The sequence below is a fragment of the Apium graveolens genome, chromosome 2 (assembly GCF_009905375.1).
Source record: "Apium graveolens cultivar Ventura chromosome 2, ASM990537v1, whole genome shotgun sequence".
Lineage (NCBI taxonomy): Eukaryota > Viridiplantae > Streptophyta > Magnoliopsida > Apiales > Apiaceae > Apium > Apium graveolens.
The window spans coordinates 85,504,190-85,524,812 of NC_133648.1; the positions used below are offsets into that span (position 1 = coordinate 85,504,190).

At 33.1% G+C, this 20,623-nt stretch overlaps 1 protein-coding gene across 1 annotated transcript; it reads left to right on the forward strand.

Moving 5' to 3' along the window:
• Positions 1-18,247: 18,247 nt before the first annotated feature.
• On the forward strand, positions 18,248-20,021 carry LOC141691109 (uncharacterized). Its single transcript, XM_074495853.1, has 5 exons — positions 18,248-18,479; positions 18,714-19,209; positions 19,476-19,535; positions 19,625-19,690; positions 19,932-20,021. Coding segments are annotated over exons 1-5 (714 nt in total). The 5' UTR covers positions 18,248-18,477.
• Positions 20,022-20,623: the final 602 nt, after the last annotated feature.

Here is a 20,623-nt window from a genome sequence, read left to right on the forward strand (position 1 = left end):
TTGCTTAGAAATTATTTTACTTTTTTGTGCACAAGTATATATTCTTTACTCGTTGTAATATATGTCAACGATCAAAGGTTTAATATACTTGAAAATATATGTATTATACAGTGTCTCATTCCAAAATAAACATTTTAAAGAGTATTCACTTAAATCAAAATATTATATACAAAGTTGCAATATCTTTCAATGTCAGTGAAAAACTGATCAGATCCAAAATAAAATAATGAAATCCTTGCACTCATATAACAACAAAACTTTTTTCCACCGATAAAAAGGATTAATTTAAAAATTTAGAATTAATCACTAAAACATATTTAACAAAAATGTTATGTATTTTAGCTAGTGAACATAAATTATCAGAAAACATGATTATTAAAAATGTATCAGTATTTATAAAAGATGAAACTGTTAGTTAATATAGGTACCATCATTTTACCTAAAATATAAAGTTCACGAAATTATTGGAAGTCGACAACCATATTTGGCTGCCCCTTCTACATTCAAACAATTAATGACTCACATATACAGTATTAACATGAATATACTGTGAAAACCAAGATAGAAGAAGATTATCATGTTATGCATCAAAAATAAAGAAGCATTATGATATATCTATAAAGAATGGCTTTTTTAATTTATAATAGCCTAACGTATGAGGATGGTAACCATTATGCAATAAACACGCACAAACTTATAAAAGAAATTTAAAATGAATTTGAGCACACAATAGGTATATTTTTCTGGAAATGGTATAAAATAAATTAGTTATTTTTTAGTTTTTAACTTAATTATGAACTACTATTACAAACATTCGTATCTACGGTTTCTTGCTAAAAATATTGTATGATTAATGTTACCATGAATGGTTGTACGAAAATGGATGAAAATGCACCAAATATAAAGGGGATAAAGAAAAGAATTTGAAGAGGGAAGATTTGTTAGAAAATGGAAAGTTTGAGACATATTTTATGTATGTTCTTGATATGATTTCTGGAAGCTAACACTTGGAGGTTGTTCCTTGACATGAGGACCTAAACTTTCATATTTGGATCTAAGACATTTTCTTAGTGGAATCCATGAATATATTAAGACAAAGTTGCTTGTTTGAAATGGGTTATGGGGATTTTGTCTGACATTGGTATTGTAAAAGAAAGATATTGAGTTTATATAGCATCTTGTGTTAATGTTGTTTACAACTACTAGTATAAGTGGAATGTTTGTGTGGCCTAGAGCTAGTGGAAACTCTTATATTTTTCTTTTCTATTACAAGTTTAATTATTTATATTGATTACTAAATTATTAATATTTAATATATTGAGTAAGGATTATTTAATCATACTCTGAATATATTTTGTAATATTAATATTAATTAATCAGGATATAATATAAATAATAAGGAAAACCTATTTTATTTACTTTTTCTGTTTTGTTACTTGAGATACCACATCGAGTAAAATAGAAGAAGAGCAACTTGAGATGCCTATATATTGAGAGTTATACTTGAGATTAAATAAATACAAGTATCGGTGCCTACCTCACAAACATATAAGAGTTGCATAGGCTTTTTGGGCAAACTGAGGTGCGAGTCGTCATTGATCATTGCTGGTTCTGTGGCCAGATTGATCTATTGTTGTTTTATACTGGAAGCGATATTGTTGCATTCCTTCACAGCTTAAACGGGGGGCAATAATCTCTTCAAGAACAGTCAAGTCCTCTTGAAGGGTTTGGTGACTCAGCTGTTGTGTTCTTCTTCTTATCAGAATTTGGAAAGCAATAAGAGATAAGTTTTCTTTACTTTCTTTGTCAATTACAGTCTTTATAGTTTGTTATTACCTTCGTGTTTTGTTTCGTTAGTTGGTTATTTAGTTATTTGTCTTGTTCTTGTTATTATATACTAGCCTATAACCCGTGCGATGCACGGATTGTTTTTAACATTCGATAGTTTTTAATAATATATTTTATAATATAATTTTCAGTAGTTGAAAAATAAATTGAAAAATATGATAAGTTATAATAATATATGTTTTATAATAATTTGAGACTTGACTCAAAATAAATAATATAATATAATATGTTGTTCACGGGACCCGAGCCCTGAACCTGTAGAAATTGTTAAAATAAATAATATAAAAGTTTAAATATAATAAGCTGTTGACGGGGTTCGAACCCTGAATACATGAGAGTAGTTTAAACATTAATATAATAATATTTTATTATTGCATCCAACGGTTCTCATCTTTCTGACTTTAGATCTAACGGTTGTTATTTATCGTACCAAACAACTGTACCGAGCAACTGACTACCAAATAAAGGGTGTTCTGTTTATAATAGTATAGTATAGATATATAACTGCCCATTGTTGCTGTGTAGTTAGTATTATACCCAACAAGATTGATAAGAAGGGAAACTGTTTTTCTAAATCTACTACATAAAATCATAGAAATCACCATATATCTTTTATTACCTAACAATTTTTTATGTCATTTCTTGAAAAGTTGGTAAAGAAACAAAAAAGAAAAATATGAATATAACTGATACCTTCAAAATAAGAGACTCACAATCAAGCTTGACGGAAACAATTTTGGGACATTCTAAGCAACAAAAAACTTTGACAAACGATACCGGCTTTGATGCAAGATTTCGAATTAGGAAAGACACCACATTTTACTGGATTTTCCTGGTATAGATATAACAGTAGCAAATTAAGATATCTATGATTTATTAGGCTCACTGATGGACAAACACGTTTCAATATTCAACAACAACATCAAAAAAATTAAATGTACATCACAGTTCCCATAAAAGGCGCATTATATATTTATTTTCAAATGTGACTAATAGAATGAATAGAATGACTAAAGTTTTTGATAATAATTACAAACGGTTTAATTTAACGAAACACGATAATACACCTGATCTTGGATGTGTTAGACTACAAAATCGAACTTAGTAATGTTGCGTGGGGGAGTTGTTGATTAGAATCATGGTGAACACAAAGAATAATGGGGAAATTTGATATCATTATTTTATCTGGGGCCAATTATTATTCTCACTTTTTTTTGTTGGTATGTTTATTTTATAATGCACATGTATCTACTTTATACTAATGAGTGATGGTGAATTTCAATTTTTTCAGATATTTTATGTTGACCGTGCAATCATCAATGAATAATATTAAGTCGAATGTCAAATCCTGGCAGTTATAGGATAACTGTACTAACTCCAAAAAATTGGGAACCAGCACAGAAGAAAATGATTTTTTTTAGAAATTCTTCGAGTCCTTCATCTGACTAAGCAATATAAAACTTCATCTGACTAACATAACTTTATATGCCTATTATATATATTTATACATATATATATATATAACTTTTTAAAAAGTCCTTTTTTGTGCAGTCCTAGAGTTCACTTACGTTCTGCAATTAAAATATTACGTAAAGTATTTCAGAACATATTATTTCTGAAATAAATTATTATAAACAACTTTTTAAATTAAATTTTACAAATCTCATATATTTTACAAGCAGAACATGTATGTTCTGCAATGCAAAGATGAATGTTCCGCAAACTAAACATGTTTTGTAGAATAATATATTTTACAATTTTTTACTCATAAACTGAATGTTTTTACATAATTTTTATTAAATTACTGATGTTTGTACAAAATAATTCACAAAATAATATGTTCTACAATATTTTAGTTGTCGAACGCGTGTGGACTTAATGACTCCACAAATAATGAGGACTCAATAAAACTTAACTCTCTCTCTCTCACTCACGCATATATATATAGTCAAGTTATATGGATTTCATAATTTTATTGGAGTCTATATATATGTCCGCAACTAATATATTACATATAACATATTATTTTATGAAACATATTGTCCAAACATCACTATTACAATAGAAATTTTGCAAATGTTTTACATACTATATTTCTTGATTAACTCATACACAAGAAAATTCTATGAAGTCCTCCTTTTTTGTGGAGTCCTGATGTCCACTTATGTTCTGCATTTGAAAATATTACATAAAATATTTTATAATATATAATTTTTTGAATCATTTCATATACACATCAAAATTATAATGAAAATTATGTAAAACATATACACTTTATTATGAGTAGAAAAATGCAAAACATAATGTTCTACAAAATATGTTTAGTTTGCAGAACATACATCTTTACATTTACAGAACATACATGTGCTACTTGTAAAATATATGACACATGTAAGATTTTCATTTGTACTTGTAAAATATATGACACATGCAAGAAAAAGGAAGAAAGAATGGAGGGTCCATTGCATTAGTTGTTGAGCAAGAAAGGGAGAAGGAGATAAAGGTTGAAGTTGTTGATTCTGCACCAAGCCCTAGAGTTTGTGAAGGCAAGGGAAAAGGGTTAGTAGCTGAACATGAAGACCTGCTTAGTCAAGATGACATGGATGGCATAGATGAGCATCTTGCTTTTCTATCCAGAAGATTTTCCAAGCTCAAATTCAAGAAAAAATTGAAGCAACCAATGCCAACAGAAACATGGTTGATAAGTCTAAATTTAAATGTTTCAAGTGTGGCTTGGCTGGTCATTTTTCAAGTGAATGCTGAAAGTCTGATTCTGCTAAAAAGAAGTTTGAGGCTATTGATTATAAACAAAAATATTTTAAGTTACTCTAACAAAAGGAAAGGGCTTTCATCACACAAGAAAATGACTGGGCCGCAGATAGATTAGAAGATGATGAAGATACAAGCTATGTCAATCTAGCATTTATGGACAAATCAGATGAAACAGAGACTAGTTCATCAAAAAATTAGGTAATCACAACCAACCTAGCTCATTTATCTAAAGCTGAGTGTAATGATGCTATAAATGACATGTCTACTGAATTATATCACCTGCGTGTTACACTCAAGTCTCTCACTAAAGAAAATAATAAAATTAAAGAGAACAATGTGTATTTAAGTGAAAGAAATTATGTGCTAGAAACTCAATTTATTGAGTTTGAAAAATTGAGAATAGAATACAAGATTGCTAAGGATGAACATCTTGAATCCTTAAAGAAAGAGGAGATTTTAAGAAAGCAGCTTGAACGAGAACATGAAGTAATTAAGGCATGGAAATCATCTAGAGATGTCCATGCTCAAATTACTAAAGTTCAAGGTATAGATTTTTTTTGTGATGCAGCCTGGAAAAAGAACAAGGAGAAGCTTGATTCCATTCTGGTTGAAGGACTTTCAACGGATGTGGATTCGATGAATGATGAAAATTATCCGTCGAATAATCAAAAGGATTATCCGTCGAAAGACAATGAGCCATATCCGTTGAGTAAGTAAACCAGTTACCAAAGCAAAGCTAGCCAAATTAAATGAAAAATATGGATCAGTTTCTAAGAACTTTGTTCCAGGAGAAACAAGTCAAGTGAACAAGAACAAAAGAGTCAATGTAGGTCATCTGTCTATCAAGCAATTGAATGACAAATTGGAGAAAATTGAAGTGAAAGTAGAGTCAAAAAGGAAAAACAATAGAAATGGGAAAGTAGGAATTAACAAACATAACAACTACACACCTGATAAATATACACCAAGAAAAATATGTGTTAAGTGTGGTAGTGTCAGTCACTTGTCTGTTAATTGCAAACTTGCTATACATGCTCCCATGTCTGCACCACCCTTATTTCCCAGCATGCCTACAATGCTTGTAAATGTTATGGATGCACACAATCTGAATGCACATTATGCTAACATACCATTTACACTCAATCCTTACTATGCTGCATTTAGTATGCCACAAATGCCATTTAGCATGCCATACTAGAAATTCATGTGTTCTCAAAATATGCCTTTCCAAGTTAATCAAGTTGTGTATGACAATTCTGCAATGATAAATGGTTTTAAGGGTTCTACTCAATTGACTAAGGATGAACTTCAAGTGAATGAAGACAAACCTAAGAAACCTAAGAAAAAGGCTAACAAAATAGTACCCAAGGAAACTTGGGTACCAAAATTAACTTGATTTGATTTTGCTGTGTGCAGGGAAATAGAAAAAATCTTTGGTATCTGGATAGTGGGTGCTCAAGGCACATGACTGGAGATTATACCCTACTCATTGAGTTCAAGGAAAGAGCTGGCCCAAGTATCACTTTTGGAGATGACAGCAAGGGTTATACTGTGGGATATGGCTTGATTTCAAAAGATAATGTCATCATTGAAGAGGTTGCCCTGGTGGATGAACTCAAGCACAATTTGTTGAGTATCAGCCAACTTTGTGATAAGGGCAACTCAATAACATTCAATTTTGAAGCCTGTGTCGTGACCAACAAGAGAAGCAACAAAGTGGTTCTCACTGGAGTGAGAAAACGAAATGTGTACTTAGCTAATTTCAACTCATCAAATGCAGAATCTGTCACTTGTCTATTTAGCAAGGCAAGTCAAGATGAAAGCTGGCTATGGCACAAGAAACTGTCTTACCTTAACTTCAAGACTACGAATGAGCTAGTCAGGAAAGATTTGGTAAGAGGTATTCCTCAAGTGGAATTCTCAAAGGACGGTTTGTGTGATGTATGTCAGAAAGGTAAGCAAATGAAGGCATCATTCAGAAAGAAGTTTGGTTCAACAATTGAAGAACCTCTACAATTACTGCACATGAACTTACTTCGGGTGCACAACTTTCTCACAGGAAAATAAGTAACTTATGGAATAGGAAACAATTACTATGGAACCGAGAAACATTTCAAGAAGGAAATATAAGGGTTCAAAGATATCACCTCCCATTTTGATCCACTATCACTATAAAACTTGACCGTCCTAGCAGCAACCGACTATTATCATACTATTCAAACTCGCGAAGGTCACATAATCGGCCAATAACATTCCTTGACATAGAAAAGGTAATATTTAGGAATAACGCTGGCGTCTTCTCGGCTGACACAACAAGGGCCCGCTCAACGCTGAATCCTCGCAATCAGACTCATTTTCTCGAGGGAAAACTAGAAATCCCTATTAAACATTACTAATAATACATATACGAAGAAGACGTACTCTAAACTAGGACAGTTCCAGTCAATCCTCAACAAACGTCAGGGTTACGTCTCTGAACCCTTGACTAAACTCTCAGACTCACTCCTCTGATTGAGTTGCTGACTCACATCTATCTACAAACCTTTCTTCACTCTTTTGACTCTATCCATAGCCTAAATCAGGGACTCAAACCTGTAGCTCTGATACCAACTGTGACGGCCTCAACCCCGGGGTCAGGAGCTGACGTCACCAACAACAATACTAACAATCATAATCCAGTCGAACTCATTAATAATACATAACTACAACCCCTTTACCAAGACCTTTTCCAGGTTTAAGTATGACTTAGGTTACTCAACTAACACAACCCAAATTACCTTACACAATCCTGACCACTAATTTAATGCAGCAACTCAACAGACCTCATCTGGTCTGAACATAACTACCTAAGAGGAGCCTGACACAAAAGGAGCTGGAACTCTGCCCTGACTACCGCGCAAGAATCTCCTAGGCATCTGCAATACATATAAGATATTCTGCAAGGGTGAGCAATTGCTTGCTCAGTAGCACCACTATATGAACAACAAGTAAAACAGTTTAAAGTAAAGCAGTTATAGGAACAGAATTTATATCTTTCCAGAAACGTGTAAAATAAGTATAAACTGGATATCAAAACTAGCATGCTCTGCAAAACAATATCATCAGTAGTGTGCTGTGCATAAAAAAATCATAGTTCAATTTTAGCATGCTATTTCCATTTTCAAATCTTCTGTTCCATTACAGGAACCATAAAACCATTTATCCCATTACGGGGACCCAAAACCATTTGTTCCGTTACGGGAACCAGAAAACTTGTCCCATCACAGGACCTATAAAAACTTGTTCCTCTCTGAGAACCTCAAAATCACTTGTTCCATTACTGGAACCACAAAATCATCTGTTCCGTTACGGGAACCACTAAATCACAATCAGGTATATATTGGATGTTATCTAGGGACGGCTGATCAGGCCTCCACACAAATTATCTAGGATAGTTGGTCGGGCTATCACACAAAATGTCTAGGAAAGCTGATCGGGCTTTCACACAAAATCACCGGATCCGCAGAGACTAGCTAGGTCTTTGATTATCTATGTTGGACTAATCGGTTATGTAATGCGCGCAAACCGAATTAGCCACTTACGCAACATTATCCAATATCTGATTCGTTTTATCCAGTTTCAAAATCACTTTTACCTATCTCTTGTTAAAATTCAATTCTGTCACAGCACACTATTCAAAACCCTTTTCATTTAAATCACCTTTAGAGATAGGTGTTTTCAGAAGTTACGTTTCCCCAAAACATAATTTTAAACAACATTTTCAAATACATGGGATATGTAACTATATTTTATTTTGGATATATTAAAATAAAATACTTACACTATATCACATATAAACACCCAAATATAAATATCAATCATCAGATAATTTACCAAAACTCCCATAATAATCAAAAAAAAATTATTTATTAATAAAAATAATTGCATAATATTTCCCGGATATTACAAAACAATTCAATTTACCGATATCAATAAGATCGACTTTCAATAACTTTTTAAAAAAATAATACATTTAAATAAATATTTTCAGAAATTAATAAGGATCGATATAACACTTAAAAATTAGCACATTGTCATTTAATAACACCAACTCGTCAAACAGGAATAAAATATCCACCATTTTATTCCTTTTAAATTATAAAAGCACATAAGTATATTAAAATAAAAGTTATAATAATTCTGAAAAATACGGGATATCACAGTTTTTGGATATAATTTTAAGATCTGTGTTTTATGTTTTATGTTTTTGATTTTAATCTTTAATTATTTTTAATTAAAAAGAGAGGAAAGATCTGTGTGAAAAGAGGGGGACAACCGGAATATCTTCTATTTTGGGACTTCCCTTCTCGGTATCTAACACGTAATCTATATATATTTCACATCTTTGTCGAAGCAATCGGTTGGTCTGCATTACTGTCAGAAATTTCTTCCGCTGTTTTTCGCCTTTGAACATTACCGTTGCATTTTTCGCAGTTTGTAATTTTACTTTCTTGTTCGCGCAATCAATTTGAGCATTATGACAAGCTAACCAATCCATCCCCAAAATGACGTCAAATTCTCCTAGCTTAAAAAGGAATCAAGTCTACGGAGAAACGATGTCCGGCTATTTCTATATCGCATGCATGACACACTCGGTCTACTAGAACTTGGTCATCATTCGCTAATTTTATAATTAACGTCTCCCCAACCATTCAATTTCGCAATGTAAAAACTTATCAAGAAATTCTTCAGAAATAAATGAACAGGTAGCTCCAGAATCAATTAATACTTTTAAATTTACGGAATTCACCAAAAGCGTACATGCAATTATACCAGGACTATGTACTGCTTCTTTCATTGTCATATTGAAAGTTCTTGCTCTGGGTTGATTAGGCGGCAGTGGAGGAGGTAATGCCAACACTTTCGGAATACTAGCTGCCATTGTTGGTCCTTTGCAATTCCTAGCGACATGCCCTTTCTTTCCACACTGGAAGTAAGTAATTTATGTTATTTTTCCTGTTGGACATTCGTTAAAATAGTGCCCTTTCTACTTGTATTTGAAACATGTCACATCCGCTTTGATACAGACGCCAGTATGTTTCCGTCCACAAGTTCTGCAGTACGGCACTGAGCTCTGATAATTCCCTGCTGGCTGGGGGCTTGGAAACGATTACATGTTTTTTGGATACCTTGTCCTATCCTTTTAAAATTCAAATTTGTCTGGGCTTGAAATCCCGGCTTCCTGCTGGAGCAGTCTTGGAAACTTCCCTATCCTCTTTCCTTTTGAGATCTTTCGTTTTCTCTCTCAATAATCAAGGCTTTCTGGACTACGGCGGTATACGTCGTTAATTCAAAAACTGCAACTTGCCCACGGATCCACGGTCATAACCTTCTTTAAACCTTTGGACTCGTTTTTCTTCAGTATCAACTTGTTTTGGGACAAACCTAGCCAACTAGTAAATCTGGCTTCATACTCCGTCACGGACATACTACCCTGCTTCAATTCCAAAAACTTAATCTGCATTTGATTCCTCACATAGCGAGGAAAATGTTTTTCTAAGAATAGCTCTTTAAACTTATCCCATGCAATAACATCTTCACCTTCTAAAGCCTTCTTAGATTTCCATCAATAATTTACTTCTCCTTTCAACAAGTAACTAGCAAAGCCAGTCTTCTGGTCTTCACCTACCTTCACTAGCGCAAATGATTTCTCTATTTCTTTCAACCAAGTGATAGCCTTAATAGGATCAGCTGACCCATCAAATTCTGGAGGTTTAACCGACTGAAATGTTTGAAAGTAACAATAGGTATAGCTGGGGGCATCTGGGGCTCAGGATGAGGTGGTTGTTGTAACATTTGATGTTGAATCTGCTGTTGTTTTTGTTGCATCTGTTGTTGCATCATTACCATATGTTGTTGTATCAGATGGAACATTTGGTTCATGGTATCATTGGTCTGTTCTTCGGAGTTGTTGTTAGAAGTTTCAGTCCTAGTCTTTCTCTTGGGTGCCATTTGCTGATAATAAAAAAAGTGATGTCTTTTTAACAGTTTATTAAACAATTGACAGTAAGTAAGAAAATAATTTATCCTGTATTAACAAAATTTGGATAATAGTTCAGAAAAAAAAATAGTTTGCTTAATATAAGAACATGAAGTATAAACAATTTACGGTAAGATAAAGACAGGAAATATAAACAATTAAATGAAATGTTTGTCCTTCTCTCTTTTTTTCGATAGAATTTAAAGTACGAAAAGCTGTAAAACAATATAGTAAAGGTAAATGCCGTAAAACTGTAAAGACTGAAATTTAAATAAAAGAAAATTTGAAAAAGTTCATTTTATATATAACACCAGCTCCAGGTGTGAATGCTTGGTACAAAAAGTCTCGCTCTGTTGGTCGTGGCTACTGCTACTGGTCAAACTAACTACTACAAGTCAAGCTGCTGCTACACACATACACACTATACTAGCTGCATCTATGTACATCTGTCATCTCCACTACGTTAGTCCCCTGGTAGTCGAAATCTCAGAACCTCGGCGGAATACGCCTTAGCTGGTCTCGAAGTATCTGAACCAACGTCTGTGCTAAATGAAAAATCCTATAAAACTCTGCAAAAGAAGGTGGCCCGTCATGTGTCAAATCATCTAACTCTCATGTAGCATTCATCAAAATAGACTGTAACCTCTATCTCATCATATAATTTGGTTGTAATGCGGCTAACGGTCCTCGGTCTCTCTGATCAAACAAGTGCATAATCTCTCTACACTGAGCTCTCCAGTACCCAGCGTCATCTCTCATAATACTGTACTCGTGATACGGTACCATGTGTGGCTGTGCAACATATCCTACTGACTCCTGTGACTGATCAAACATCTCTACAGGATCATGAACTATTCCTGGAACTGGTAGTGCTGGCTCCTGGGGCAATGGTGGAGGAGGTGGAAGAGATGGAAACATATACTCAGACACTGGTGGAACCACTGGTGCAACTGGTCCTATCACAGTCCTCTCGAATGAACCTGAATATCCTGATGATGCCATATGATAATATACCAAAGAAAGAAGAAAGGTCACTAAATCATTCCTAGAACTTATACCTTCTTATCATAATCTTACTTAAATCCTAACACTACTCTTCCTAGTTGACTATTCCTATTCTATGTGATCTCCCTATCTTATCGTGATCCTAATGTTCTTGTTTTTAGGGACCAAACCTACAGCTCTGATGTCAAACCTGTAACACCCTCCAAACCTGGGGTATAAGTCTAGGGGTTACTAGCTAATCACCAAACCTATATAATCTGAATAAAAAATTATAAAGAAATGTATCTAAACCCCTTTAACACTAACCAGGATCTTTTTAGGTTGAAGTATAAAAATAAGAACCACTAACTACTTTACTACAAACCAAATTCAAAATCTTACAACTCTCTTTATTACAAACCATTGTCTAACCAGTTTTAAACTAATTTCATCTTTTATTTAAACACACACTAACTATCTACACTCCACCTGTTCGGGCAACTCAAAGCTTTCTTCCTGGATTGGGATCAACACCTTGGGTATGAGAGGATCCCGAGGCTTGACCCGCTTCTTTACCACTCGAGTCTTGATGGGTTTCATATTCCTTCTTAACTGAAAACAATAAGGTGAATAACAACAAAAAGGGGTGAGCCAAAAATTGCTCAACAAGTCTGCAAAATATAAACAGTGTTAAAGTAGTTTAAATGAAACGATAATTTTGGTATATCTGCAAAGATATAACCCCGCGAGAATAAAAAGAAGACCACTGCTGGCGAGTACAAATGAACTAAACTAGACACAAGTTCGCATCTATACCCTGCTGATCAGCCAGGATACAGTGCAGATCTATATCCCACTATATAGATTCAGTCGGGCACCCAAGCACTACGGCCCATCTCAAGGATCCGGTTATGTCCCGGTCCTTAGGATTAAGTAAACTTAATCCCCAAAATGTCAATATCCAGTCTATGGAGTAGCAACCGGAATAATCGGTATGCTTGGATATATTCTAATCACCAGAATATATCAATATATGTGAGTAACAATTGGAATATGAATAAGGAATTCAAAGAAAAGGAGACATCAAGAATTGAAATGAATATGAACAAAAGAATAACAAGTGTGTATCAGTGTTTATGAATAAAAATCAAAAGAGTGCAAGCGTGATAAGAATCTGAAGAAATATCACTATTCTGAAATTAGAATAGGGGAAAAACTTGCCTTCTGCGTGACTCAATTCAATTATATCACCTTCGTCTATCACCGACTTAACCTGCCTTGTTGGCTTAGCGTCTGTTAGAAAAATAGACTGGTTTAGTCATTTCGTATTTCAATTGTGTCTTGAACCGACTTTACATCTTTCCTATTGTCTACCCATGCGCTTATGATTGACTCGTATATTATATATTAGCAAGTAAGACTCGATTAACCACATAATACACATAAGCACATAAGACACATAATCATTTTTATAGTTAAAATAATTTTTAGAATCAAAATCGACTCGTTGATCGCTTAACTGATCATTATCTAACTCGTTCCCTAATTTTCGGAATTTATTGGACTCGTCTTGGCACACAATTCGGCTAATAATCAAATAAATAACAAGTTCAACTAATTTCTAGAAGAAATTAGGTTTTAATATTATTTTTAATGAAATTATTTCAACTTTCTGAGTCAAAGGGCTTTCGTTTCGATCGAATCGGACCAACAGTCTATTTAATATCAATTAAACACAGATAATTCAATTTATTAAACCCTAAAATAATTTTTAAATAATTATTTAAGAAAAATCAGAACTGAAAATAATTTTTCTATAATTGTTGGAATTAAAATGAATTTATTATGATTTATTGAAAATTATTTGATTAATTATCAAAATAATTAATCATTTTTAAATAATTAATAAATAATAAATAAATAATAAATAATTAAGAAAATAATTAAATCTAATATTTAGAAAATATTTCAGAATTATTTATTATATAAATCAATTAATTAAATAATTAATTAATCAATTTATAAAATAAATAAAACTAATTTTATAATTAAAATAAAAAAAAGTAAAAATAATTTCTAGAAACAATTGTCAGAAATCAATCCCTCACAATTTCAGATCAAAACCGGGTTCTGGAAACGGGTCAGACGGGTTGGATTCCGGGTCATGAAGAACATGACCGGAATTTTCCCAGAAGCCGGCCACCGGAGCAGATTCCGGTGGGCCAATTTCAGGCCAAAAATGACTTGGTTTGGATCTTTTTTCACATGGTTTCAATTCCACATCAACTGAACAATATAACTCCGGCCAAAACGAACCAAAAGCATCACAAAATCTCCATCTCCGATCACAACCGACATCAACTCCGGCCAAGAATCGAAATCACGGAATCGTACATAAAATCAAACGTTCTATAGTGCAAACTGAAGCTAAGAACACATATAATTGAAGCCCTAACATTTTAAGAACCCAATATTCATAGAAATTACGGAGTTGTGATTTGAAAATTGGACATAATCCCTAATAATCGTGAATCACTATCCAAGAATCGTTTATGCAATTAAACACCATGAATCGACTGTAAATCATCTAACAAAGCTATTTCCATGATCAAAATATCATAATAACCCTAGTATCAAAAAGCCCTAATTCGAACATAAACCCTTGAAATCAAAAATCAAAAACTACGGATTAAAACATGAAATTGATGCTAGAAACAGAAAGTGCAGATCAAAACCTTCGATTTGGGTACTTGAATCACACGATTTGATGCTGTAATCAGTGCGAAATCACGGCTTGTATTTTTATTACAGTTTGATAACTAACATATACTTTAATATGAAACTATAAGAAATTTCATCCACTGCAAGACGGTTTTGGATGTAGAAAAATGGTAAGGGTTGATTGGTTTATTTTCTTTTTTTTAAAAAAAATAAAAAAATGAATGAAGAACAGTTACATTTTTTGACTTGTATATTATAATTTATAATTATTCTTAATCGGATTGTAGGATCAATTAAGGGTGAAGGTTGTGATGGATGCAATTGATACCTTTCAAAATGAAATGGACGCCGAAAAATATATGCTTCCAAATAGAATCAATGTTTCTAATATTGAGGGATATTGAAGGGAAAGTGACCGTAGTGACAAAAAATGGTTCAAATCTTTCATAAAAAATATTAAAAATGAAATTGAAGCAACAAAATGATAATCAATGTGAAGCTGGAATGATATAAAAGAAAAAAAAGCATTTAAATCAGGTCGAACATGTAGACATAGATCTAGATGACACATAAGAAAAAAAAGTTTTATCATACCAAATAAATCAAACTAGAAAAATTTGGTAGGAATTACTCTACCAATTCTTACCAACATACAATCCGGGAGGAATTGCCGGAGTTGTTAGAATATTTATACCCTATACATAGAAATAAAGATAGAGAAGACTACACTGAAGAAATGACAGCGTCTTCATTTTTCGTGAGAATTGATACTCCAACCATGGACATTTATAAGAAGACCAACCAAGTTGGGTGGATGCGAAGCTGGGTGCTGCTTACCGATCGCATTATAAACAAAGCCAAATGGATCTGAATGCAAAATACTTTGAGCAAGATTATTATTTCTGGATCTAGATAATACGACCGAGGGAGAACAAATAGTAAAAATTATGTAATGTCAATAGTACACTTAAAAGTTAGCATAAGTACCAATTTAGTACTCTTATTTTTCTACTAATGACAATGAAATATTCCTATTTTTTCAATTATATGCAGTGAGCATGTATTTCAGTACAGGGTGTATTTTGCATTCGTAAGCACATCGCTACTCTAAAATTTGGGAATTTTTTTATTACTCTGTAATCGATATGTGGTATGTTTTAATGAATGAAACTATAAGATACTAACAAAAGTACTATTAGCATATATTATTTCCTTTGTTATCTTATGAGCATTATTATACCTCAGTGGCCTCAATTTAACCACAAGATCAGGTGAGGTGATCGATAATAAGAGACACAGAGAAGCTACCAGTAAAGAACACATTAGAAAATTGCGGCAACTTGTAAGTTCAAAACTACTCTATTCATATAAAATATGTAGTGCTTTTAGTGATTAAATGCTATTAAAAAGTTAGTAAATATTATTTAAGATTTTAGTGAATTTGAAAGTGACTGTATAAGATTTTCTTTTAATACTTTTTTCATTAAAACTACTCCATAAATAATGTTTGTGGTATCTTTATTTTTCATTACACAAGCCTTGATAATAAGCTACTTGTGAGTTAAATACGAACAATGAAGGAAATTCTTGGGGTGTTGCGACATGAGATTTCGAGTATGATAATTGAGCTCGTGACAAACAAGGCAAATGAATAACAAGATAACAATTAGAAGGAAATCTTGGCAAAAGTGGCATGGGAAGATATCTTATTTTAGTGTAGTGGGATGAAGATATCTTATTTTAGTGTAGTGGGTGATCGAAGTGCACTATGGTGTGAAATGCTAACAAAATATGAAATTTCAAAAATTATTTATTAGTGTGAAGTGCATCAAAAGGGAAAATGAGTGATAAATACCTCTAGAAGAATCCTCGAAAAGATACTCCAACTGAAATAATGGAGGGAAACACCGATAAAATAAGATATGATTAGAGAAAATATGTTTAGGACAACATAATATATTTAAGTACCTCATAAATTATAAAAGCCTGTCATGCATGAAGTAGGTGATATGTGTCTTAAATTTTTTTAATTTGGGTCGTGAAAATGGTCAATTTTGTTTCATACTAATGAAGAACATTGTTGTGGCTAATCTCAGGGTCATAGGCCTACCGTTATTAATGTTTAATATATTATATATTTATTAGTGTTAATTGGTATTTTAACAATGAAAGTAAAACCAAAAATGAATGGAAGTAAAACCAAAAATGAATAGGAAAGAAAGAAAAGAGTAAAACACAATCACTTACATGACAACATATAGAAGGAAGAAAATGGATTTAACTCAATTTAGGCCCAATCTTAAAATCCAAAATCGCAATTTAAGGGATTACATTCTCAGCTCAAGGTCTTGAAGTTTTTTACAACATAGAAATTTATAACATTTATGTACTGCTTACGAAATTAAGTGACTGTCCTTAATAAATTATAAACTCCATGCATCTATAAAAATATACTCCAATAAATACTTGTATGATATTAATTAGGTACTTGTTGATCACTTTTATAGAAATGCGTGCATAGAGTATAAAATGAACACAATCTCATTTCCATTAGGAAAATAGTTAATGTATGACATGTGATGAGTCACGTCAATTGGCATATCATAGTGTACAAATTTTTTGTACACAATTTTGATTTATATGTATTAAGCTAGTACGAGCAAAATATTACAAAGATAACTTTTTTTTTTGAGATTAAACTTGAAAAAACCTATACAAATTCGATTAATATGTATCAAGATAGTGCTAGTACAAAGATAACATTATTTATATAAGATTAAACTTGAAGAAACCTAGTAATTATAGATTTACGTGCACATTATGAATAGCATCTGAACACAGTCTCTCAGATTTGCGACTAAATTTAGGTATAGCTAGAAACTAAAATTTGGGGTCGTTTAGTTGGGAATACTTTTTGAAATGATTTTTGGTTAATTCCAATCCCATGTTTGGTTCGGAATGTATTTTTCTCAAACCTAGGAGGAGGTTGGTATGGTAATGAACTTTATCATTATTTATTTATCTCCATTTAAGAAATTAAATGTAAATAAAAAAAATCGATGAACCAAATATAGACTAAAATAATAATTAAATTAGTATTTTAAGTTAATATATTATAATAACTCTCAATATTTTTAAATCTAACATATACATTCTATCACTCAACTAAGCACATGATATAATTTGAATAATTCCTCAACTCATAAGAGCATCTCTAATGATTGACACCATTCAAGGGTGCCAACTTTCTCACATAATAAAAATATTATATTTTATATTCTCTCTCCTCCATATTATTTTCAAATCACTTTAATGGTTGTTATCCTGAGATGTCAACTTCACTAATTCAATGAAAATTTATATTAAAGAAATGATATTTTATGCAGCATTGGAAGCACAAATGAAATTGGTACCCTACTTCTTGGGATGCCAACTTTGGGCGGCCCATACCAAGTGATTCGACTCCCCAATCTGGCATTGCTCAACTTCAATGGGCAACCCATGCCAACTGATTCGACTCCCCAATCTGGCATTGCTCAACTTCAATGGAGTGCTAATAACGGTGTCAATCCACGTCATGCCATATGATGTGCTAACCCCTCTTGATACCCAGTATTGGTGTTGCACTAATACTCTGGCCTCATTTGTGGTTCTAGATCTCATACTGCTTCTTGAACCAAAGGACATGGTTAGTTTCTTAGTTCAGGAGTAAAGACAAAACAAAGAATAACTTAAACTTTCATGGACAAAAGTCTCTAATATGCAGTAATTAATATAGAAGTAGCTAGCTATCTAACTAAGATGTTTGTTGTTGGTTGTTGTTAAGAGCTAAGAGTATGCCAAGTATATATGAACCATACGTGCACTAATGCACAAACCTTCCAAATCAGCACTTATCTTTTTCCATGATTATCATCAATTGCATGTCTTTGCTAGAAAATGCTTATGTCATTTTCCCCTTCTACCAGACCTTTCCAACCCTCTCATAATATACACTACACTACACTCCAGTACTCCTTAACACAGCAACAGTACCCAGTTAACACAAAAACACTACCCAGTGGCTTTTATCTCCATTTTCTGATCTGAATTTCACAAACATACACAGCTGAAGTCGATTATCACAAAGAAAAATGTAAGTTGTATATATTCTCCCATGCAATCTTTATGTAGTACATGAAAACATGTTTTCTTAATTTTGTTGTGAGATCTCGTACAAGCATATATTCATTTGATATGGCCTCTGACTCTATTTTAAGATCTAAATTTCATTGATCTATATATGTATATTTGGTATATTCATCATTACTTCCATGTATTTTTTAATTAATTGTACAGATACGTTAATAAAACTCTTTTAACTTTGAAGGGACAATTTGGAACACAGTCAAACAATTGACGGCAAAGTTGCTGCAAATAATGAGTCTCAGACAATTACTGTTGAAAGCTCTGCTGCCATGATTCCACCAGCTGGGGCAGAAAATCAAAATGAAGACGATGACATATGTAAGTTGATTCCAGAAATACCATGGGAAGAATTTGACCTGGAAGATCTCAATTTTCTTCCTTTTCAGAAGCCACCTGCAGAAATCTGTAATAATGGCTGTCAATTGCCTTTGGAGTTTGGACACCCTGGCAATCAAAAAATGTCAGCCGAACAATATCTAAACCCAAATGAGGCAAAATTTAATACGCTAACACCTGAGCTAAGGTCGCTGATAAAATGGCAATCTGAAAATGCGAGATTTGAAGGTCATGAAGCGGCCCTGGCAACAGGGGCTATAGGTAATCCTAAGCTTGGCGCAGAAAAGAACAAAAAGCGGAAAGGATTAGAAGTTGATGACAACTACCAAAATAACGCTCGGGTGGGTGTTTACTTTTCCCTCACATTCTTGTCTTTATGTGCTACATACAAGGGCTTAGCTGTATTAGTGTTATTTGGAAAATCATAGATATATTATTTCATTTGCTTAATAATTTATAGGCTAGAATAAATTATTTTATAAATTGTTTCAATTTGGTAGGTAAATGATGAAGACGATCAAAATTAATCTATTAATTTAACGAGATTATTCATTTATAGGCTACCCATAAACTAAAACGCCTATTTTATCTTAAATGAATTTATCAGGTTATGAGAAGAGGTGCCCCCACATCAGAAGCTTTTGAATTTCACACTCATCCGGGAAGGGTATTATTTGTTTACGATTCAATTTGTTTTGATAATAATAAATTCTTAATGTTTAGATTATTGTTTGACTAACTTGTATGTTGTTGCAGAAGAGCAGCTATAGTATCAACGACAAGTTGATGGAATTGCATGAGCTAGTTCCGGGCAGCCAAAAGGTCCGGTCTTTGGAAATAGTTTCGGTGTTACTAATTAGTAGTTAATATAGATAAATAAATTAGTATTAAGAATGGAAGAAGGTGGTTTTACAAGAAAAAATTGATATATATTATACAGGTAAAGAAATAATCAGATTATTTATTTGATTTGAGTGAAATTCTAGTAAAATTGTGTTCCCACCAACAAGATTATGTATAGACATGAAAGAAATGTTATAACACATTCTCTAGTTTTAAGCAGGCAGATATGGCCACAACGCTGGGGGAGACAGTGCAGTATCTGGCACAGGTGAGGATCAGAGAGCATTTACTACAAGAGGAAATCAGGTAAACGTACTGTATATATATCAATGTGTATATATCTTCACGGAAACACAGTGCACAGTACTTATAATTTAACGCGCCATTCTCAATGCCAGCAACTGAGAGAAGCCATGGGTAGCATATTGATGCATTCGAGTGTCCATGGAATCCCATTAAACATGGGAGTGAACACAGAGTTTGGGGGGTTGGAATCACCCTGGGCACACCCTCCAGTGAGAATGTTCAACTCGTCGATATCGACGATGAACAAGCCATCATTGTTGCAACAGAACTCAAATGCTTCAGCATCGAGTTCGTTTCAGCCTCCACAAGTTCCTGCACCTACTCGGTGGCAAAGTACTCTTCAGGATAAGGTACACACCTTCTTACAGCCTCGCTCTAGGCAATTAAATCTCCTCTCCTTTTCACAAAACATCGACTCTTCACACTTAACTTTATCAAAGCTATATGTGTATGAGAACGTATATACCTAATGTGACAGGTTCTTCATCATAACGAGTTGTTTGTGCTTAATGAAGTGGTGATGAAAGATGTTTATACTCTAGAGAGAGTCTTTAGTATCCGAGATACAAAACTTCCTGATAAAAATCAGCAGCAGGCTATAATTAG

What these genes read in the sequence shown, in the direction of transcription:
- LOC141691109 (XM_074495853.1), top strand. An exon ending in ACTACCAAAATAACGCTCGG is followed by an intron (nt 19,210 to 19,475) that starts GTGGGTGTTTAC and finishes TGAATTTATCAG; the next exon opens with GTTATGAGAAGAGGTGCCCC. An exon ending in TAGTTCCGGGCAGCCAAAAG is followed by an intron (nt 19,691 to 19,931) that starts GTCCGGTCTTTG and finishes AGTTTTAAGCAG; the next exon opens with GCAGATATGGCCACAACGCT.